The sequence below is a fragment of the Sceloporus occidentalis genome, unplaced genomic scaffold (genome assembly GCF_023333645.1).
Source record: "Sceloporus occidentalis isolate IW3139 unplaced genomic scaffold, rSceOcc1.0.p SCAF_7, whole genome shotgun sequence".
NCBI lineage: Eukaryota > Metazoa > Chordata > Lepidosauria > Squamata > Phrynosomatidae > Sceloporus > Sceloporus occidentalis.
Window position 1 is genome coordinate 6,454,932 of NW_028316987.1, and position 24,616 is coordinate 6,479,547.

A 24,616-nucleotide genomic window follows, 5' to 3' on the forward strand; every position below is an offset into this window, starting at 1 on the left:
TTCTGATAAAATAGGAACCTTTCACATATAACTGAGGAAAAGAGCCATAAACACTAATTTAAGACAGTGTTCAAAAGAAATTACATCCTGAATCTATCTGTAGAGCATGTGAACCTACAATATGATCACTGCCAGATAGGTTTGATCCTCGGTACATATTTTTTAGATTCATCCAATACTGTGGTAATTCCCCCCAGACTCTCATGAAATTCACCTCTTTTGGCATTGTTTTATGTTATTTACAACAATGAATGCATTAATAGCTGAAAGTCATGTGAAAAGCATTCATAAAACCATTCAAAATTATACTTTAACACCACAATGAAAAGAAGCCTTAAATAATAACTTTGAAATTGAGAGAGCCAATAACATACCTAAAGAACAATTTACATAATTATTTTTAAAAATTATTTTTATTGAATAAACAATCTGTTTACTGAATAATCAAAATTTATATAATTCTGAAGACTTAAAAATAAGTTTTATAGTATACACAAAGCATTCAGACTGTCTTGTATTACAATATATTTATTTAGAACAGCCACAGATAATCACAAAAGAGGAGACTTTAACTTGTACAATGTGAATTTCCCTTTCTCACCACCATCCTGCAGCTCCCTTCTCCCAACAAATTTACCTCAGAGGGTCTTCTGCCATTTAAGGCAGATCTGAGGTTGCAATGAGGGATGCTCTAATGACAAACCAAGGAATAAAATAAAATCTAGAGGTATGAAGCCTGATGAATTGGAATACAGGTCACCTATACATTCAAAATGTCATTTAAAAAACAAAGGGACAGCAGATAGTATGAAAGTACACAGCCTACTCATATATTCCATTCAACACAGGGGAGGTGGTTGGGGAGAGGTGGCAGCCCAGGCCTTGCTGTTGTATCTCAGATATATATGACAGGGAACTGTGTGAACTAATCATACATCTTTTTTCAAGCAGTAAAATGAAGGATTTCACCTTAAGGCAAATAAAGATGATTATGGGACCCAAACAGAGAGGCCAAAATAAAGCTGCTTCGGGTTACTTTGGAGGTATACTGTTTAAATGATACACACATCTTAAGAGGCCAGAAGCTGCGCCAAAGCTGCATTCCAGCACCTAGGACTGGAGTGTGGCTTTGGTGTGGCTTCTGGACTCTTAGTAGGCATCCATCATTTAAACAGTATACCTCCAAAGTGACGCAAAGCAGCTTTATTTTGGCCTGTCTGTTTGGGTGCATTGTATAACACAGAAGCTGTAAAAAGGCATTCTAGATATGTAGAACAATTGTATACTCAGATAGCACTGAGTGCGATTTGATGAAGGCAGCCAAAGGAATGATCCACCACACTAGTACCACACACTCTCCTACACAACATTCACAATTATACTGGAGAGAAATTACACATTTTTACCTCATCGCCAATGTAGTCGTGTAGCATTCGGATTACTGATGCTCCCTTGCTGTAAGAAATTGCATCAAATATTTCATCTACTTCAGATGGATGGCCCACCTTAACCTGAAGTGAAGAAAGAAATGAGTTACCAGAATAGACAGGCAGTTAGATTGTGTTAAATTAATACTAATCCCTAATGTATCACACTATTCTGGGCAGCTCTTCCCCTACTTTAACCCTTTAGAGGAAGATTTTCTAATGAATAAATGTGTGAGAACTGGTAGGGGACAAAACGTTACAGCAGGTACTCACTTCAATGGGATGACTGTTGTCTAAGGCATCAAGCTCCTGCGCCCGTGTGTAGTCAGCAGAAACAAACTGAGTCCAGATATCGTATTCTGGAAAGCAATGGTCTACACAGAGGTACTCAATCCAGGATGCAAAGCCCTCATTGAGCCATAGATGGGTCCACCATTCCTTCAAAAACAAAATTAAGAAGACTGGCAAAAAAACATTTTACGCAAATTGAGTCTCCTTTCTCAACTTGGGGCTTGAAGTGTTGCAAATATGTACATAAGTACATCTTGGAGATGGGACTCAAGTTTAAACACAAAATTCATTTATGTTTCATATTCACTTTGTACACATAGCCAGAAGGTAATTTTACACAACATTTTAACCATTTTGTGCAACCTAAGATCAAGTTTGTGTACACTGAACCATCAGAAAGGTGTCACTATCTCACTCACCCATGAAAAAATACTGATTTTGGGAGTATTTTGGAATTTCAGATAGGGGATTCTCAACCTGTACTTGATTATAAAGCAGTTTCTGGGACCTCAGATGTTCTCCATTATTCCATCACTATATTCTCTTAAAATGGAGATGAGGAAAGGCCCAAAAAGATGGCTACATCTATGGTAAAATTCTGTGCATTGGGGGGGGGGGGGTCTTTTAACTCTGGTCTTTTAAAAAAGCAGGTACCTAACCTGACAATATGTGGGGGGGGGCAGCTTAGAAAAAGAAAACTGCTATATTAATGATACAAATAATTCAAATAGGAATGCTTTCTCTCCTTTGGTCACTGAAGGAATGTTTTGCTTAGCAGCCTAAGATTTGTAGCAGAGACTGGTAATGCAATATAAACAAAAGCTGAATCACAGTAACCCATCTCTCTGCTGAAATGAAATGGATAAAGTCACTACTGTGATCAAATTCTATACAGCTATGCTCAATTGTATCTCTGAGGGCAATAATAATGTGCTTCCAATTATATCAGGTTTCCAGGCAAAAGGCTGGACTCAAATACACATGAACATTACCAGGATTACTGCAACTGTGACAAACAGCATTCTAGCCTCAATTTTCATGTTTTCTACATCCTGCCTCCCCACAAGGAAATATCCTTTTATGCATTTTTTTCCTATAGATTTTGGACATTTAAACCAGGCAGCCAGGCAACCAAATGGAAGCCAGCAGAGTATATCAAAATCATGAAGCAAATGCATTTAACCCTGCTGCTATTCACAGTTGGGACAGGGTTAAAAACATCACTGTTTTGACTTGGGAACTCAAAAGCAAACATAGTGCAAGGCATGCCCTAGAGGTAGGCATCAGACTAATCAACTTTTATCCCCAAACTTCCAGCTGCCTCTCTTGAAGGCCTGTCCTCTCGTCGGGGTGGGTGGGTGGGGGGGTCACGATGTGTGGCAAAATCCAATTTAGCCCTACTAATATTCACTGAGACATATATCAAACACTGCAGATAAATATTTATCATCCCTGACTTAGACATTTACATATTAGTGCCAATCTCTCACCATTCTTGTATGTGTTTTATGCATCCTTCACTTTCTGTCAATCTTGGAGAGTTTCAAAAGATTACTATCCAATTATTATTGTGGATTCTTTCAGTTTAAACTCAGACCTACACCATATGTACAGATGGCTATGGACCTCTTCCTATACTAGTAACAAACTTGAGGTTTGTAGAACAAAGGTATCTCAAAGTTGGATAATGTTGCCCCACATCGAAACAAGTAGTAAATAACTTGAGAATGTATATACTCTCCACTTTTACAAACCAAGATTTTTTAAAAAATTTAAATAAATTATACAACCTATCTAAATGTTACAGTATCACTTGCATATTTGGAAATCTACCAGTGTAGCCACATTCTTGAAGTACAGCTAAACACCTGTATCTCAAAGCCAACATTATTATTTTGCTACATCTTAATTTCTGTCCTGTACTGTGAAAATGAACTTACGACTGGTGCCTGCTAAAATCTAACAGCATAGTGAGTGTGATGAAACTAATTCTTCTTGCAGAAAGTGTATGTGCATGACTCCAGCTACTTGTGACATGTATACAAGTAAAACCAGGAAAGGGAAAGGAAGTTGGATGAGCTAGTTAAAAGAGTGAGATATCCTTGCTTAGCTAAATGGGTCTGCAACAGTCCTGAGAGGAGGAGGATCATTGCCACTTTGGTACAACTGAACTTATGAAAAAGGTCAGTTCCCTCCAGGCCTGTTCTTATATTTTGTGGAAGAATGGGTTAGTCATAGAAAGCTGCTTCTCCTATGTTTCCAACTGTCCCAGTGGCGTGACAGATGCTAAAAATACCAAACATGTTTGTGATTAATACTTTTCTATTTCAGCAATTACTGCTGTAGCAAGGTGATATGACAGAGGAAAGATGGTCTTGGCAGTAAAAGGCAAAAATAAGGTAAAGTAATAATAACCCACAAAAATGATATTGCTAAAGAAAACCCCATGACAGGGTCGCCCTTTAGGGCTCCTATAAGTCAGAAATGACTTGCAGGTACACAACAATAGCATGGAAAGATGCTAGACTTCCACCACACTTGGAATTAAACTGTATAAATGCTAAGCACACTAGGGTAGAATTAACTAGTCTAAAAGAAAAACAAACTTCTCCAGGGTTTGTTTCTTAGAACTTCTCCAGTTCTAAGGCATAAAAACCCAACAGGCACACTGCCAATTCACAGGTAGAAATTCTGTGAAATTTGGACTGTCCTTATTTTGTGCTTTTACAAGATCATCCTACGGATATCTAATTCAACATACTAAAAACCTCAGCTTTCTTCACTCCTTTTAAACCTTATAGTTGAAATATAAGAATGGAAATGTATGAGCATTGAATACAGGATCCCTACAGAAGACAGATGGAGCATCATTTTCCTGTATAACTCTTTTCCTCTTTTTGCCTACCAAAAACAGAATTGTGAGCTATGCAAATATACCCAATTGTGTTTAATGTACATAATATGACAGGTTTTTTTATATTCATAGAATTTATATGGAAAATAATTTAAAGTATACAAATTGTTCAAACAAATGGACGTTTTGGCTATGCAATTACCATAAATACAAAAATTTTGACTCCACTCTCTTCGGTAGTTCTGTATTCTGTTTTGCACTACTGTCTGTTCTGAGCCCTACAAGGATAGCACACTAAATATCTATATAACAACAGCAATGTACAGTGCTTTTTATGCATAATCTCTTGTAGCCAGTTTATGTTCCAGATACAGATGGCTGAAAATCTTTACTTGTTTTGGTGACTACTGATACACCAAAGCCACCATTCTGCTATCCAGTATTGTCCATGTACAAACAAGCACACTCACAGTACCATAAGAGAACATGAAAAGCCATGAGTAATAATGTTTACAACTTGCAACTGTTCCTGAGGTGGCAAGAAAAGAGATGTGCTGGCCTGTCCTACAATCTGAAAAACACTGATTTAAGCCTAAAGAGGCCAAAAACATTTTAAGTACCATAGTCACAAGGTTTCCAAACCACTGGTGAGCAAGTTCATGACCGACAACAAGGGCCACCCACTGGCGGGAAGAGGAACAGGAGTTTTTGGGATCGATTAGCAGCGCAGTTTCCCTGTGTATGAGAAAGAGCAGAGACTGAAGCAATATGACATCTGACAGGGAAAGTATTCAGTTCAGCTACAACAATTTATTTATTAATTTTTTAAAAACCTTATAGAATGCTACATGTTCATATATGTGAAAATAACATTAATAACATTTCATATCTGCTAGAATACAGCACAGAGGCAAACACCTCACAAGCTATCCCTCCACTAATCCTTGTATAATAAATGAGTGGGACTTGAAAAATTTAGCTTCACAGTAAGTTGCTTCATTTAGCTGGTAATTTGTACTGGCCTTTTCAAAAAACAAAGACAATGATTTAAATTGTGAAAACTACCAATATTCTTTCTATCCAACTAGATCTAAGTCCCCATCTCTTAAAAACTTCTTGTGCAAAAGGCTGAATTGTAATACAAATTATTGTATTGGGGAAATCTCACAAACTGGAAATCCAAAGTCAGAAGGAGAAATAGAAATCCTTACCATTTCTATGGTCCAAAGCACACTGCAGAAGGACAGGTTACTCACCTGTAACGGTATTTCTTCGAGTGGTCATCTGCGAATTCATACAAATGGGTTTTACTGCGCCTGCGCAGTGCTGTTCGGAAACTTCTAGAATCACTGGGCAAAGTACACTTTGCAACACTTAGAAACTTTTTGGCGGTAACCCCGCCCCCCTCCTATAAAGCCCCGGTTCCCGCTCTTTTCCCCAGTTCCAAATTTTTCCGCCAAGTAGGCGATGTAAGACAGAGCCAATGTGAGCAGGACACCGAGGGGAGGATGGGCGGGATTTGTATGAATTCGCAGATGACCACTCAAAGAAATACCATTACAGGTGAGTAACCTGTCCTTCTTCTTCGTGGTCTCTGCGAATCATACAAATGGGTTTAGACTGACAAGCTTAGGTACAAGGAGGAGGGAGTGTCCTGAGACCAGAGCATAAGGTAAACCAAAGGTGTATTTATTGCAACAATAAAAAACTTTTGAACCAAAAAACAGGAGTCAGTCTTTATCAGTGTATAAACCTCAATAAGCAATAATATTGCAAGACCTGAGGAGAAGATATAAGGTCATGTACGACCCAACCAAATCATCATGTACAAACAGGCAACATATTACAGAACCTGACAGGGAACGCAAGGTCATGCGAGACCAATCCCAACACATACAACAGAATGGAAAAAGTGTATTAATTATATCACACTATAACCAACCACCTCAGAAAGACAATCAATGCAACCCTGAGACCAGCACAGCCCTCCCAAAGGCTGCATCCCTTTTGGCCCTGGTGTCCAACCTATAATGCTTTATAAATGTCAATGGCTGGGACCAGACAGCAGCCTTGCAAATCTCCCCCAAGGGGATGCCCGCAAGGAAGGCAGAAGACGCCGCAACCGCCCTAGTCGCATGCGAGTGTATTCTGGTAGGTGCCGGTCTGCCTGACAGTTCATAACAGAGATGGATGGTGTTTGCCACCCATTTGGACAGTCTCTGGGCTGACACCGGTAGCCTCTTCCTCGGTTCCGAGTAACATTGAAAGAGTCTTTCGGAACGGCTCGAAACCGAAGTTCTGTCTAGATAGAACGCCAAAGCCCTGCGAACGTCTAACATATGTAAGCTACGTTCCTCAGCAGTGGATGGGTTTGGGGCTAGGGAGGGCAAAACAATGTCCTGACACATATGAAAAAATGACACTACCTTAGGGAGGAAGGTAATGTCGGTCCGAAGAACCACCTTGTCCTTATGGAACCGAAGGAAGGGTTCATCCCTCCGTAAGGCACAAAGTTCACCTGCCCGGCGGGCAGAAGTTATGGCCACAAGGAAGGCTGTTTTCCAAGTGAGTAGCCTTAAGTCTGTTGTGGCCAAGGGTTCAAAGGGTTCAGACTGGAGGGCGGGCAGTACAACGTCCAGGCTCTATGCGGGTGTCGGGGGAGAAACCTGTGGGTGGAGACTGTTACACCCTTTTAGAAAGTTCTTAACAAGGGGTTCCCTAAAAAAGGAAGGCAAACCATCATATTGAAAAAAGGAGCAAATGGCAGACAAATAACATTTCACAGACGTGAGACACAAGCCCGCGTCTACTAATGTCATCAGGAACTCCAGCACCACCGGTACCGTAACCTGGTTTGGGGAAAGGTGCTTGTCATCAAGGAAACGCAGGAACCTTCTCCACTTGGAGGCGTAGGATTTCTGCGTCGCCGGTTTCTGTGCAGCCTGGATCACCGTCCGTACCGACTGTGGGAGCGAAGTCAATGGAGTCTCCATGCCACCATCGGGAGCGAGTCGATGTCTGGGTGTCGGACTCTCCCGCCCTGGACAGTGAGAAGGTCCGGTCGCGGTTCGAGCCGGAGAAACTCGTCGTTGGAGAGATGGAGCAACAACGGGAACCACGGCTGCCTCGGCCACCACGGCGTGATGAGGATCGCGTCGACGCGGTCCCGCAGCATCTTGGAAACCACTCTGGTGATCAGTGGGAACGGGGGGAAAGCGTAGATCATTTCCCCGGACCAATCGAGAGCGAACGCGTCTCCGAGGGATCTCTCGTGCCGCATTCGGGAACAGAACTGGGGACAATGGCTGTTGGAGGCCGTTGCGAAGAGGTCGATCAGGGGATTGCCCCACCGACAAAATAGGTCGCAGACAGTCTCCGAATGGAGTCTCCACTCGTGGCAGGTCGAGACGGTCCTGCTGAGGCGGTCCGTCAAGGTGTTTTCGTCTCCCGGTAGGTGAATTGCTTGGAGAAGGATGCCCCTCGGGATACACCAATCCCAGATTCTCAACGTGATGTCCAGGAGAGTCGTTGACTTGGTGCCTCCCTGCTTGTTGAGATAGTACATCACAGTTGTGTTGTCTGTCCTGATAAGGACCACCTTGTCTGTGATGCTGGATTCGAAGGCCCTGAGAGCTTTTTCCACGGCCAGCATTTCCAATGCATTGATGTGAAAGGTAGTCTCCAGACGGGACCACCTCTCTCTTACACAAAGGTCCAAGAGGTGAGCGCCCCAGCCCTCCATCGACGCATCCGTCGTTAAAGTCAACTGTGGCTGAGGTTGGGTGAAGGGCATGCCGCCGCAGACGTTGTGGGAGTCCAACCACCACAGTAGGGAAGCGGCTACGGGTCTCGGTACGGTGAGCCATGTGTGTGGAGGGTCCGACATGGGGTCGAAGACCGACAGGAACCACGACTGCAGGGGCCTCAGGCGCAACCTTGCCCATGGAGTGACAAACGTAGTAGAAGCCATGTGTCCCAGGGCTACCTGGACGTTCCTGGCCCTCACTCTCCTGTGGGCCCGAACGGCTTGCACCGCGACTGTCAAAGCTTGAAAGCGGTCCCAAGGAAGATATGCGGTGCAAGTGACGGAGTCGAGGATGGAGCCTATGAACCGGACCTGCTTGGCTGGGACCAGGTGGGACTTTTCCAGGTTGGCGACCAGTCCCAAGTTCGACAGAAGGTCCAGTGTGAAGCTGATGGCGTCCTGAAGCTCTTCCTGCGAGGGGGCTGCCAACAGCCAGTCGTCCAGGTATGGAAAGACTCTGTAGCCTCTTTGGTGAAGGTAGGCGACCACCGGGGCCATGCACTTCGTGAAGACCCTCGGAGCCGTGGCCAGTCCGAACGGAAGGACGTTGTATTGGTACGCGGCGGAGCCGATGGCGAAGGCGAGAAATCTTCGGTGGGACTCCCGAATTCCCACATGGAAGTAAGCGTCTTTCAAGTTCACCGTTGCAAACCAAAGGTCCTGGTGAAGCAAAGGCATAATAGAAGCTAGAGTCACCATACGGAAGCGTCGGTACCGTAAAAAGGAATTGAGTCCCCTTAAGTCCAGTATGGGTCTAGTTCCACCATCTGATTTAGGTACCGTGAAGTACCTGGAAAAGAAGGCCTTGGACAGCAGTTCTGGTGGCAAAGGTGATATGGCCCCTTTTTGAAGGAGAGAGCGCACTTCGTCGAGAAGGGTGTCCGAGGGGGAAGTGGTAAGAAACGCTCCGGTGGGAGGGAGGTCTTCGAACTCGAGGGTATAGCCCCTTCGGACGATGGTTAGGACCCAAGAGTCGGAAGTGATCGAGGCCCACACGGTGACATAGGGCCTGAGGATGTTCAAAAAATACGGGCAAGGCAAGACGAAGTGCGCGAGGGGACTTCATGCCCTCTTTTTAGGCTGGTCAGCATCTTGCCTTCGGGCCTTGCGATATTTGGGAGGGTAAGGCTGACGACCAGAGGAGGAAGAGGACTGGGACGGGTACCTCTGTCGGTGGGAGCCCTGCTGATTGAACTGGCGGTCTTGATAGAATGGTCTCTGGGACTGACCTTGTTGGTGGTGCCAGGGGCGGAGCCGCTTTCAAAACGGAGCAGAGTCTGGAGCCGACATGCCGTGCTTCCTAGCTGCCGCCTTCATTCTAAACTTCCTGTTTAGCTTGTCGTCAGTGTCGGTATGAAAGAGACCCGAGTCGTCAATGGGCATTTCCTCGATCGCGGACCGAACACCCTGATTAAGGTCCGATCCGCGGAGCCAGGCATGACGTCGCAGGGCGATGGAGGCTGCCATGGCTCTGCCGGTGCACTCTGCCATGTTCCTGGAAGCTGTAATTAGCCAACTTCCGATTGAGTGTGCCTCATCCCTGATCTCTGCCAAGGTGCGTTGAGCCTCATCAGGGACATCTGGAATGATAGGGGAGATTCTCTCCATGAGGGTCTGTACATAAGCCCCCATACAGGCGGTATAATTCACCGCCTTGACAGTCAACGCCGAAGCCGTGTATGCCTTCCTCGCGAGGGCATCTACCTTTTTGGCCTCCTTGTCCAACGGGAGTGAAGACTGACGTTGGGAAGAGGTGCGTTGGGCTCCTTCAACAATAGCGGAGTTGAGGCGAGGGTGGGAAGCCAGCCAGGGGGCATTGGGGGATGACACCCTATAGAGGGACTCTATCTTGCGAGGCGGTCCCAGGAGAGAAGCAGGAGCATCCCAAGAGCGTTTGACAAGAGACTCCAAGGATGGCAAGAACAGTATCGACGGCGGGGTTTGCACTCGGCCTTGCACCCAACGCTCGATTGGATCCCTGGCCGCTTCCTCGGGGTAGGCCAGCTCGATGTCCAGGGCGCGGGACATTTTAATAACGTGTTCGGCAAAGGAGCGCACGTCATCGGTCGGCGAAGCGGGATCAGGTTGATGGAGGCTCAAGGAGATGTCATCAGCCCCGTCGTCATCATCCGAAGGAACCTCGGGTTCAGGAGGAAAATCAGGCTCCGAATCGGAAGGGATGGTATGCACCACCGTCTCTGATCTGGGATGAGTAGAAGCACGGCGCGGAGGAGAGCGAGGGCGCACTGAGGTGCAAGATGCCTTGTCTTCACGACCCCGAAGGTCTCTAGACGGGAACTTCAGCATAGCCACGTCCCTGGGAACAGCCATGTAAAATCTGTCAGACTCTGAGTCGTAGAAGTATTCGTCAGGGTCGAGGTCCCTCCCTGGCGAGGGAGTCGGAGATCTTCTCCTGTGGGGACGGGCCTCCTCCTCCTCAAAGTCAGCATCGAAAGCGGTAGCTGACGTCGATGGTTCAGCGACTGGGGGATGGCGCACCACAGCAGTGGGGATATCCCCAGCGGTGGACTTCTTGTGTGGGGAGCGTCCCCTGGTGCTTCGTCGGTCAGAGGACGCCGGCCGGCGGTCCTTAGATCGCGGAGATCGGGATCGAGAGCGTGGGCGGCCCCGGGCGTCCTCCTTGTCGGTCCCGCCCTCGGAGCGGGGCTTAGGATGGCCCCGGGTGTCTTCCTTGCCGGTCTCGACCTCGGAGCGGGGTTTGGGATGGTCCCGGGACTTAGTCTTCTTCGGAGCTGGGACCTCCGGAGTAGAACTGATCGTGGACAAAGTTCTCTTCTTGGAGGAAACCGAGCCCCGTGGAGCGTCAGGAGGGAAGAACGGGATTGGGCTATCAGTGACCCTTCTACCCGTCTTGGCTTGGACGCCGGTATCGGGAGTCGCAGTGGACGGCCCCGAGCCGCTCGCCTTGGTGGTCGAAGAGCGCTCCTTAGGCAATTTGCCCTCCTTGGCGGGTTTGTCACCGCCCTTGAGCCTGTTGGGGCTCGCATCCAGAGAAGCGGCCGCTCCGCGGGACTTATGGCTAGTGGTCGCCCGCTTAGAAGACGTCGCCTCCTCTTGGGCAGACCTTTCCGGGTGATGGGCAGACTTGGAGGGAGCACTGGACTTAGAGGTGCCCCGGGCCACCGAGGGGGCATGTTCGGACCTCCCGATCTCCTGGGCGGGCAGGGCTGGTGGAGCGCTAGCCGGACTGGCCTGGGCAGGAGGCGGGGGAGCCGCGGTGGATGCAGAGGGAGCAGACGAAGGACGGGGGTCCCCCTCCCGGATCTTCCCTTGGGCAATAGCGGAGGTCAGGCGGGACTCCCGATTTTTCCTGGCCTGGGAGGACATGGACTTACATAACTGGCAAGCCTTGGCATCATGATCTCTCCCTAAGAAAGTCTTGGACAGGGACTTTACCCCCACAGACGTCACACTTCTTGAAGGGTGGCGACATATCCGAAGACGACGAGCCAAAAACAGAGTCCAAATGCGTAGTCGACAGTCCGATTGGTCAAGTAGGGGGGGAAATCCAAAAAGACGAAGTCCAAGACAGTCCAAGTCAAAAACCAAGCAGTGATTCCGAAAAAGCTACGAGAGCGAAGTTCCAAACAACAGCCAAGCGCGGCGGAAAAATGGAACTGGGGAAAAGAGCGGGAACCGGGGCTTTATAGGAGGGGGGCAGGGTTACCGCCAAAAAGTTTCTAAGTGTTGCAAAGTGTACTTTGCCCAGTGATTCTAGAAGTTTCCAAACAGCACTGCGCAGGCGCAGTAAAACCCATTTGTATGATTCGCAGAGACCACGAAGAAGAAATAATCCAGTTTGAGACCGCTTTAACTGCTCTGGCTCAAGCTAGAGAATCCTGGGAATTGTAGTTTATTGTGACCCCAGAGCTCTCTAACAGAGAAGGCTAAATGTAAACTACAGTTCCCAGAAGTCCCAAGCATTGAGCCAGGGCAGTTAAAGCAGTCTCAAACTGATGATTTCTGCAGTGTGGTTTAGACCTATGACTCAACAATAAGGGCTCAAAGAATTAGCTACATTATCTGTTGATGTATTAACATTATTTGGTCCACAGTAACTTACATTACATACTTAACAATACACTTGATTTAGTGATTTCAATTGCCTTGCTGAACTCCAGAGATACAGATCTCAGCACACTCTTTATTCCCAGTAGCTAAGACAGGGCTAGAGTCTTCTAAACATTCTTTTTTGTGTTCTTGAAGCAACATACAAAAGTGATATTTCTTTTTTGCTCATGATAGTGGGCCACAAAAAGGAAAAAACGATTCCTAATACTACTTGTACAATTTTTCTGGTAGGTTGTTGCTTACACCTCATTTAAGTGTGGACAATAATATATTAGACAAGTATTCAAAACATTTTCTATCTGCTTTAGACTTGACTCTTTAGCTATTTTATTTAGAATGGCTGAGATCCATTTTGCTTGAAAGTAAGGCAAAAGATTACCAAATTATGGTTTAACCTATGAGTAAGATTAAAACACTTCGCAGTTTAATTTGGTCAACCATTTTGGTCATTAATATTTAATTGTTTTTATAGCAAGTGCCATCTTAACAGCCATTGTCTCCTATGAGAAAAAGCTTGGGATATACTTTAAGATAATGCCTTCTACAAGACACGTATGCATTCTTTCTCGTTCAGATTTATGCAAAATCATTAATTAAAGAAATTAAAGACTACAAATTGTATGATTAAGTATTTCTTTTAACTGAGTGACTATCGTCAGTTATAAGATGCAATTATAATCACATATACTACAAAGAAAGCTCCAAATACGCCCTTTTCCTACAAAATACTTAGTAGAAAAAGGTTATATTGGTTACAGTGCAAGTGATCTCAACTTTTTTATTTGGTCCAATATATCGGATTCTAATCCAGGATGCTAAACTGTGTTGGCTGCTGTAAAAATAAAGCGGGTTGTTTTGTTAAATGTTCTTAATTTGTCTGAGTCTGCCCCAAAGGCACAACTTGACTGAATCACTTGCTAACCCACTGACTTGAGACAAAAACTGTCGGAGTGTAGTGGAGTCTCCTTCCTTGGAGGTCTTCAAGCAGAGGCTGGATGGCCATCTGTCGGGGATGCTTTGATTGTGATTTCCTGCATGGCAGGGGGTTGGACTGGATGGCCCTTGTGGTCTCTTCCAACTCTACGATTCTATGAATTTTTATGGTAAAACTGACTTTATAATGTGAAACTATCAGGATCAGTGTCAAAGATATGGGGAGAACATAAGTTAAAATGGAACTTTGGAGATCTGGTGTTACTGTGATCCATGTGCAGCTTGTTTGTGAACTTGACAAGAATTATTTTAATTCATAAGGTCTGAAAGGGCAGACAGTTCCCCTTCTCTCTCTTTCAGCTGTACTGCATATGAAAGGTGGTCACAGCCATGAGCTCAGTGGTGAATTTCCATTTTTCCCAAGTAGCCAGACATAAATTATAGCATGGCAGAAAGGTACTGGGGGTCACTGTGGGCATAGATCGTGCATGCACATGCATATATGTACACACATGCACATGTGTGGTCAAAATCTGGCCAATGAAATATGGAGTTGTTCACTGTGACAGAGTTACTGGCACACCTGGCTTTCAGGCAGAATGTGAGGAGAGGCGCACAGGATAATTAGAATGTGTAAAAGCAGGAGTGAGTGACTGAGGGAGTTCTTCAGTGTGAGTCAGAGTAGGATTCTGATTAGGAGAAGGAGGTCCGAAACAGATGGGCCAAAATAAGCAACGTGTTCGATGATGCACACCCCTGAAGCGGCCGAAAGCAGCTCTGAGCCCGCCAAAGCGAAGCCCCAAGAAAAAGGAGTGGTGAAAATCCACTTCTGCCAGTGGCCTGTCTGAGACTGCAGCAGTGCCCAGGTTTGAAAGCGATGCGTGCAGTCGCCGTAGTCCTGGTCTGATTATGGCTAGAGCTGCCGGAAGCCGCTTCTTGCTACACATCTGCTTCATCTTAGAGTCACTTAAGACAATTTAGGTAGGCTTGGAGAGTTATTGTAATTTGTAAAAGGGGGTACACAGCTCATAAATTATTTGAGAATCACTGTCTTATGGAATACATACTGAAAGTCTGCTGTCTGAAAAATATACATAAGGAGCCTACCACTCAGGAGAAATATGGAAATAGCAAATAAGGGTTATTTCAGCTTGCAGTTACTGAAGTTTACCTCTGTAACTATACATTAAATTATACAGTCAGCCCTTCTCATACACAGATTTTTTATCCAGGGATTCAAGCATCCACGGTTTGAAAATATTCCAAAAAAGTATAAATTTCAAATAGCAAACCTTAATTTTCCATTTTTTATAAGGGACACCATTTCACTATGTCATTATATTAAATGGGACTTGAGCATCCACAGATTTTGTTATCCATGAGGGATTTTGGAACCAAACCCCAGCGTATAACAAGGGTCCACTGTATTTTGTTCCTTCAAGAGCTGCATGCCAAATGTAGATACACTCTTGACTAAACACTCTCAGTTTCTTGCAGGAGTTAATTCCTCTTTAACCATAGTTACCATTAGTGTCAGCACTTACAACTGCCATAGTGAGGGCCAACCAAGAGAGGAAACCAGTATTAAAATCTTAATTTTGATACAGAAGGGATTCTGGTTAACCTTAACTACATCAATAACCAATGTAAACATACATTAACTGTGATTAACTAGAACTGGGAGAATTTAATTTCTGAGAAAAGACAAGAAAAAAACCAGATGATTTTATGTCCTTCTTATGATCTCTTAACTGTGATTATGAGAATGGTTGCATTGGCACAAAATGCTAGATTATAGCTTAGTATTATGTGCATGAGCCTCAGGCTTACAGGCTCCCTCACATGCCGCTCCATATCCAGCGCAGCCATAATGAGATTAGAAGAGTTAACTTCCACTTTCAAGTGACTATGGCTTGTTGCTACATTTTGAATGAGAACTACCATTACTATAGTTTAATTATGGTTTACTGAAAGTGACACGGATCACTAACCACATTCTGTAGCTGGCTTGTTCAAGTCTAATTATTAATCACTTTTTTGTCCATTTTTGACATAATGAAAAAGCACAGCTAATTAAAAGCCTTATCTCCTCAGTAGGGTGACCGTACATGAGCCTAAGGCACATTTCTGTAACACTAACTACAGCAGAGTGTGACATGAGTATTCAGCCTGTGTTTATATTGGGCAACAGAGAGCTGGAAAGAGATGCAGCCCAACATCTTTTAAAAATTGCAGCACCTTTCATTAAATGTTACACTCTTGAACAACTGCTTCACAGAATTCCAATATTTTTCCCAGGGATCTGCTTAAGTGGCTAAATTTTTGTGAATAAATTTTTGTTATCAGAAAAGATTATTTAGAGGCAGTAACTAACCAGTAATAAGGACAAAGCACAAATCATTACAGCTCCCTGTCCCGCTTCTGATATAGTGGGGAAGTTAATGAACAAGAACACAACAGGGAAGAAAGAGAGTATTTTAACAGCATACCTATAAGTAACAAGGCCCCAGTTCTCCATGGCACCTTTATAAAATAAACACAAAGGTTTATTGATATTGATACACACAACAATCTCCTAATTATTTTATAATTCAAGGAAAACTCAAATTTCAGAGAAACACTAAGTACTTTACCAGCTGCAAAGTCTGCAATAGCGATGAGATCAATTTTAGGAAGAGGGTAAGGAACATTGAAGTAATCCTTATAAAAAGGCAGAGTTTTAGCTGCAACCTATCAAAATAAGATAAAAAATTTAATACTGTATATTAACCAAAAGAAAAGTAGGTATGTAATTGCCAGCTAGTCATCCACAAGAGTTGTCAAAACTTCCCCTTGCCTTATCTGCAAAGCAGTACACATTTGGCAATTCAGCAGGCCAGCAGCAATTGTGGAATTAGCTCTTATCTGTATGTTCCATAAAGGATTATAATAAATAATTTGAAAGAACCTCCAAGAGCATGAAATCTCTTCGGGATTTTATTTGCAAACCTCAGTTCCACCTAAGTATGTGAGCTGAATAACTCTGAAACCTTCAGATTAATGGCGACCATTAATACACCAACTGTATTATTGAGCTTGACCACTAGTAAGTTCATTTGTGTGCCAAAATATATCCTGGCTGCTAACTAAAAAAACATGGTGTCCCTCACAGCACAAAAATAGGAAGTAGCCTTTGTTAACCTAATAATAATAATAATAATAATAATAATAATAATTTTATTCATATACCGCCTTTCCAAGGCTTCAAATATGTTTCCCCTTCTCAAAATTGTACATGAAAATGCCAAGCACTGAACCTGCTAACACAAAGCACAGGTTCTACACTAGACAGTGGCATCTGAAGATTCCCCATATTTACAGAATTAAACTTTTGAAGCTGGTAAGTCCAGGTGAAATTAAAATATTTCCCATAGCAACACTGGGTCCTGCCCCTTCTCTAGCAATTGCAAAAGAGCAACCAACAACAGGGATACGTAATCATGATTTACCTCTAATGCAAACTTTCCTTGTTCTGCTTTGCCAACAGGAGTATAAACACGGACTAACACACCATCAGTTGACCTGGTCTCAACGAAGTCATATTCTCCAACCACAAAAGCAACGAGATACGTTGACATCACAGGAGTACGAGCAAATTTCACTTCCACCAGGTTTTCATCATCAGGGTAGGGCCTCCGGTCAGTGACATTCTGTCCAAGGAAAGACGTTTGGAAGACATTTTGTTAAGCTGAAAGTGAAGCAATACCAGATTTTGCAAGATGGCAGGGGCTGTTATTTCCTTGAGTTATTTGTAATGCAAAATAAATGTGTGAATCTAGATGTGTCAACTTGCTTACTTCTGTACATAGAAGTTCATCTATTGTATATTTCACATCACCTTGCTATCTACCATATTTCTCCATACCTCCAATATCCTATACATCTATTTGCACAAGACACTGTCTACTCTTCCCTTGAAGTCCACCACATGCTTACTTTCTTTTGTCAATACTTCTCCGTGTCAGGTTTATTTAGTCCAAAATGTTTTAAACAGAGTTCTTCCTGAGCACATTATCTTTTGTAGAGAAGCCAATAAATTAAAAAACAGAACTGCACCGTGTGGGAGAAAGGAGACAGAAGTATCATCTCAACTCAAAGCTCCTTGGAATTCATGGTTTTCTGTGAGTTTTTCGGCCAAAGTGGCCTTGTTCTAGAAGATTTTTTTCCTGACGTTTTGCCAGCATCTGTGGCTGGCATCTTCAGATAAGATTCTCTGAAGATGCCAGCCACAGATGCTGGTGAAACGTCAGGAAGAAAATCTTCTAGAACATGGCCACATAGCCCAAAAAACCCACAAAAAACCATGGATGCCAGCCATGAAAGCCTTCGACTCCTTGGAGTTCATTTATTAAGCGGTAAATCAAGATTTTGCATTACATCTAAGGGGGTCCCATTCTATTTGCATTCATCTCAACACATGTATGAGCAGTACAGAAACTACACATTTAGAGTATCTTCTGTACTGTTCACTCTCATATCACTGCTCATTTAGAACATACTGCTGATGTCAACAGCATTCTACTTCTTAACATTCTGAAAGACTTACCATATTTGACAAAGCTACTCTGTCTTTAGGAACCACCAATGAAATATCAAAAGTTGCCTTGATGGCTGGCTCATCCCAGCAAGGAAAGGCCCTGCGAGCATCTGTAGCCTGGAAAAAAGAAGATCAAACAGCAAAGTAAATGAGGCATTCTGATAATTACACAGGAGCTAAAGTATAATGAATCCAAGGAGCTATATTCCTCGAGTAGAATGCAATATTTAGCCAAGCAACAGAGATTTTTTTTTTAAAAAAGCAACATAATGTGCTCTGCAGGCCATAATGGAGAGTATGAAGGCTAATAAAAGGAAGAGAAAAGGTATACAGGTCTTTAAGAAAAATGCACAAAACTATGTGACTATCATGACGTATCTAGGAATTAGCAGAAGAGTATAAAAATCTAACCTCTTCCAAAGCAAAATAGTTCTTCCATGAAGTATTCTGAAGTGAAGCTGGCTGGTCCTAATGCATCAAACCTGATTAGCATTTTGTTTGGCACTAAGGCAGTTCTAAAAACCTTCAAGTCAAGGTGAGCAAAGACTGCTCTGAAGGCAAGTATGAGGACTGCAGTGAGTCAGGGACAGTGAAGGCTACTCCACTGAAAACATCTGACACAGAAAAGCTCACCCTCAAGGAAGCAACTAGTGTTTAGTACAGTGGGTCCTCGCCTTATGCGGGGATCCGTTCCGGATCCCTCCGTGTAAGGCGAATTCCACCTATGCTCAAGCCCCATTGTAAACAATGGGGCTCGTGCACGGTGGCGAGGTGGCGTGGCGGCACGTGGGGCGCAACGGGTGCGCACGCCCATTCAATTGAATGGGACGTGCGCCCCGTGGCTTGAGCGCGTATGCTCAAGCTGCGTAAGGCGCGCCCGCGTATGACACGGGCGCGCTGTATTTATTCCTGAAGGTTCCTATTAATAAACTTATGTTTCTGATACCTTCGGCTGTACCAAGAATGTTTTAGGTCTCCTTGAGATAGGGTTGCCATACGTCAGGACCGCCAAACCGGGACAAATGTAGGACAACATTTTCAAATGTAGGACACTTTTCCATGGAGGACACCCCACGCCCCTTCCCGGCCTCTAAAAAGTGTCCCTCCTTCCTGGTCTCTGAGGAGACCGAGGCCTCCTTAGAAGCCAGGAAGGAGAGCGGGGGCCAGCCGCGATCGCAGCCGGCCTCCTCCCTCTTTTCTGGCTTCTAAGGAGGCCCAGGCCTCCTTAGAAGCCAGGCAGGCGCGCGGGGGCTGGCCGCGATCGCCACGATCACGGCCGGCCTCCTCCCTCTTCCCTGGCCTTTAAGGAGGCCCAGGCCTCCTTAAAGGCCAGGAAGGCATGCGGGGTCCGCCGCAATCGCAGCCGGCCTCTGGGAAGGAGGGAGGAGGCCACAGGGAGGATGGTGGGGGGTGGCACCGCCTCCACCTTCCCCTCCTCCACCCCAGGCCTCGCTGCCCTCCTCTTCCTCTGCCTCCTCCACGCAGCCATGTGCGGTGGCAGAGGAGGAGGGCAGTGAGGCCCCGGCTGCAACCGGGGCCATCCCGGTTTTTGGTGGCACCCATGATGGGAGGGGGATGGTGCCGCCAAAACCGGGAAAATCCCGGTGGCAGCCGGGATATGGCAACCCTACGGCTTGAGAGGAAGAAGGCCCCAAACTTACAAGCCATGAAACAAAATGGTCAGCAATGGGCATCTGATCAGGTTTGTCCTTACTCCACCACAGTGTAGGTACTGCCTTTTCAGTCCTTACACATTCAGTAAGTGGAGTTGGTTAATAGTGCCTCACACTTGCCAAAGGCTAATCAATGGGTTCATAGGTCAAACAAGGGGTCAAACAACTCCCTATCCTGCCTGTTCCATACTGGAAGCAACTGAACAATCAACATCCTACAAACAATGCCTGGTGAAGGCTCAGAAATCTGGAAAGGTTTGGCATAAAGGTTTTCCAGAACACTTCCTACATCATTCACACACACACACAAACACGGATAACAAGCTTGGACAAGAAGCTTCCATATCCCTGGATATTTTATTCTCCCTCCAGGACCCAATCTTCCATTGCTATCTTTTTTTATTTTAAAAAAATAAGGCAGGCAGATTTAGCCAGTCAAAATATACGCACATGGACATATTTATATTTATTTTTTTAATCTGTGAACACATACTGTATTTTATTTAAAAATATGGCAGGGGGACCTAACCAGTCAGAATACATGCACATTGTACAGGAAATACTTTAATGAACAGCCCTTTCAAAGTACTGTACAGCACCTGATGTCCCATTTGTCACTAACTAGAGTACTGTCATATTTTTATTATATGTCTGCTGCTTCATTAAAAGCAAATGGCAAGAAGCGAATGTTTTTAGAGAGGCAACATTAAGGTTAAATTCCTCTTGAGGAACAACACTACTTTCTCACTAAATCAATGTGGTCCCTAGCATAAACAACTGTTCTGCAAGGACAAACAACTCTTTCAATTTTCAAATGGTGGATGTGGAGCTAGTCAATTGTTACCAATAGGTGAGTTTAAGGTCATGGTGCTTTTTAAGCAAACAATCAGAAATCAGACATCACAGAAGGTAAAATAATATTTCTAACAATAATAGCAGCAAGATACTGGAAAGTAGAAGAAACACCATCGATTGAAGAATGGAAATTGAAAATATTCAATTTTTTTGTAATGGACAAATTGGCTTATTTAACAAGACACCAATCTTTACAAAAATTTTATGAAGAATGGCAACCATGGATTAAATATCTCCAAATTGAAAACCCAGAAAATAAATGGGTAGCTCTGACAGACTGAGTCGATGGTGAATTGGTAGAGAGAGAAGAGATGAGAAATATTTAATTAATTGTATCTATGTCTTGTTGTAGATATAAATATTTAGATATGCAATCAACTACACAATTGTGAGATCCAGTCTAACTGGAATATATTTGTTGTTGTTATGTGCCTTCAAGTTGACTTTGACTGATGGCAACTTGATCACAGGATTTTCATGGCAAGATCTACTAAGGGAAGATTTACCATTGTCCTTAGGGTGTGTGTGTGTGTGTGTGAGAGAGAGAGAGAGAGAGAGAGAGAGACTTGCCCCAGGTTTCCAGGGTTGAGCAGGGATTTGAACCCTGGTCTCCTAATCCAACACTCAAACTACTACACCAAACTAGCTCTCATGCTACACTAAAAGTGTATAAGATCTTGGCTTAAATGTAGTTGCTATTAAGCAAGCACACAATCTCCTTGTCAGAATCTAAACTCATGGAGAAGGGATGCTATTTCCTATTAATGAGATGAAAGGAGTAGACCAAATGAGCTCATACCTCAAACTGGGTAACAGCAGCAAAGCGAGTATCTCCAGAAGGAGTGGTGTATTTACTTCGATAGAAGCCTTTCATTTTATCATTCAGCTCTCCAACAAAATCTATTTTCAACGTTCCCATCCCTGTAGTTAAAAAAAGAGAGAGATTATGATGCTTGACTATATGGAAGTGCTAAATCTAAAACAATTAATTGAGCCAAGATATTGAGACTATTTCTTGTCCCACTGAAAGAGTCTTCCTACATTTTTATCTCGCCTTGTTCCTGATAAAGGGACTCAAAGAGGCTAACACTATATTTAAAACAATACAAATTAAAAACAATACAAAAATTAATAAAGTCTAAATGTATGATTTTTTAAAAAGAATTAATGAAGTAAAATAATTTTTTATATCAATCTTCAAAGTTTTAACTCAAAAACAGAGAAACTACCCCCATTCGCAGTGTGATTTTCAAGGCAGAGTATCACATTTCAGTTCAGAAACTAGTAGGAACCTAACTTGACAAGCAATTGTGGATAAAATACCACAAGCAGCACTAAAGATAGCTCGAATTTAACAGTTACTGGATATCAATAGAGCAAACAAATGTGTCTAGAATAAATAGCCCTCCTGTCTCCAATTCTTTGACAGACAAACAGGCAAGTTTGTCCACAGCAAATTTTTCTTCAGTTGAACATTACATTCTGCAGATCCAACTGAGCAGGCAGAAGTAATTATATCAGAACAGTGAGAACTATTCACTTGACTCAGCTAAACACTCATTTTGTAATGTGGAACTCGCCAACCAACCATTAAAGTGAAATTTCAGTCTGCAAAAAGTAATAATACATTTTTAAAAGTACAAAACTCTTTAAAATGTGTATGTACAGCAGCTTAACTGTTTTAACCTTTTCTGGTATTTTAACCTGTTGATTTATTCACTACGTCTTTTATCCTATCATTGTTGTTATTAGAAGCAGCATTCCACCCTTCTCCCAAAATTGAGAGTCAAGGTAGCTTATAATTTTAAAAAATGGAAATAAAAACATACAAAAAGTGAACATTAAAATACAATTAAACTATTCATAGTATGAAAACAATTGAAACCTAGGGTTAAAAGAATAAATTGCAATTGAAAATATAATTTTATGCTTGATTATTTTAATTGTTTTAATTGTTTATGATATTTTATTATGGTATAGTTGGGGGGAGGGAAATGACTTAATGTATTTTAATATATGTTGTATTTTTTATTGTATTTTATTTGTTATTGCAAACCGCCTCGATCCTGTGGGAGAGGCGGCATAGAAATAAATAAATATTATTAAAAGCAATTAAAACAGTTCATTTTAAAACAATACAGCACCGTTATAGCTGGTTCTTTAAAAGCTTTCCCTCTCAAAAACCTGTCAGAATGAAAAGGGGTTTGATTGCTGAAGGGAAGACAGCAAGGAGGCAGTCATTCTGGCCTCTCTTGGAAAGGCATTCCAGAGTCTCCAGTAGCCCACCAGACCTGAAATGGAAGGGGTCCTAAGCCTCTGAAGCCCTCACTCCTGCAAAGTGGATTTTTAAAGCCTCCACAATCAAATGCTATACAACAAATTCTCCCTCCACTCCTCCATCCATTCCAGGCTCAGCTTAAAGTCTCAGCCCTCCACAAACACTCTCACCCCCCCACCTTTAATTACCTTCCCTTCAGTCCTTTCTTAAAATCTTGTAAATGTTCCCACCTCCTCCTCCCATTCCTCCTTTTCAGTCCTGGCTTAAAATCTAGAAACTGTAGTTTTGTAAGACATTTAGCCTTCTCTGGCACGTTACAGACCGCCCGTTTGGGGCGGCCTGTAACTGGCCCTTTCCCTGCCAGATCAGGGACTCAGCTGCCACAACGGCAGCCTCCGTTCCAGGCCGTGGGGAAGCTGCAAAAGGTCACTTCCCCGCAGCCTGGAAAGGGGTATCCTTGGGGCTTCAAGCCCCAAGGACACCCGATGGCAGTGGGGAGGAGGAGAAAGGGGCCGCTTGGCCCCTTTCTTCTCTGCGTCGCTGGCGCAGCCATGTAAAGGCTGCGCCCAGCAACACAAAGCTGGAAGCAGCTCCGAAACGGAGCTCCTTCCGGGGCTGCAGAAAGGGCGCTCTAGGTGCCCTCGCGCAGCCCCACTACGTTACAACGGCGCCACCCCCGTTTAGAGGCGGCGCAGTCGTGATGTCGTAATGGCGGCCCCCGTGTGGAACGGGCGCCGCTATTTTGTATGGACTGGGTCCGTACTAGGGTTAGGGGCGTCAGGAAGTGACACCCCTTTCTAACCCTAATACGGACCCAGTCTGTACTTTTATGCCCGTCTGTAACGGGCCCCTGTTAGAGAGCTCTGGTATTGCAATAATCAACAGTTCCCAGGATTCCCTAGCATTGGGCCAGGGCAGTTAAACTGGTCTCAGACTGAATTATTTCTGCAATGTGTTTTGAAGTCAGGATAGGAATATTTTAAGAAATGCATACAATAATTTAAACATAAGGAAAGATAAATAACTTAAAGAATTCCTTTCACTTCACCAGTTGCAACTGCATTATAAACTGGAAGTAAGGTCCTACTTGTAATCTGTTTTGTGTCTTGGAGTTGACTCCAACTTCAAGTGATCCTATGTCAGGGCTTTTTTTAAATAAGGTTTATTCAAAGGTGGTTTCTCACTGCCTTCCTCTTATGTTGAGAGAGGGTAACTTGTTCATGATCATCCAGTGGGTTTCGAACCCTGGTCTCCCAAAATCCAACAGTCAAGCTAGTATGAATACCTTTATGGTGGGGGAGAGAGGGTTAGGTGCATCCAGGGACTATGTTAAAATGTAAAGTCAAATGAAGTTTAATTACATTCAGAAGTCTGAAGAATCAACACACTTAATATTTTCTGATGTGAGAAATAATGAGCAGATCCTTCCACTTCTGTTTTAAGATTAATATGCACACTAAACTATGGTTTAGCACTAAGAAACAGAACATTGCTGATATCTCCCAGGTATATAATATTGTTCAACCTGTATCATAGCATCATTTTACATGTTACCCTGCTCCCACAAAGTAAGTAGCTAACTTTGTGCTGATCTGAAAGGAATATGACATGGTTCTTTTCTCTATTGCTGTGTGTTTCTGATGCACTGACAATTCAAACCAGAACAATCTACTTTCAAGAGCAACATCTCAGTGAGATCTGAGGATGATATTTTTAGTCGTGCTATCTAACATACTTGGAACTAACAATGCCAATGATTGAATTTGACATATTCTGCTTGCCGAGCTTGTATCCTACTGCTGAGTTATAGCCTCAGTCTGGTGTGTAATTCC

At 43.7% G+C, this 24,616-nt stretch overlaps 1 protein-coding gene across 1 annotated transcript in view; it reads right to left on the reverse strand.

The window, feature by feature from the left end:
• The window catches only part of LOC149309095 (puromycin-sensitive aminopeptidase-like), a 91,113-nt gene that overhangs the window by 19,577 nt on the left and 46,920 nt on the right, over positions 1-24,616 (reverse strand). The window contains exons 4-11 of the mRNA XM_089531780.1: positions 21,306-21,427; positions 17,988-18,095; positions 16,891-17,091; positions 16,036-16,132; positions 15,892-15,925; positions 5,193-5,307; positions 1,701-1,865; positions 1,407-1,511 (exon numbers count right to left, since the gene is read on the reverse strand). Coding sequence (XP_089387906.1) covers positions 1,407-1,511; positions 1,701-1,865; positions 5,193-5,307; positions 15,892-15,925; positions 16,036-16,132; positions 16,891-17,091; positions 17,988-18,095; positions 21,306-21,427 — 947 coding nt within the window. The remainder of the gene's footprint in view (positions 1-1,406; positions 1,512-1,700; positions 1,866-5,192; positions 5,308-15,891; positions 15,926-16,035; positions 16,133-16,890; positions 17,092-17,987; positions 18,096-21,305; positions 21,428-24,616) is intronic.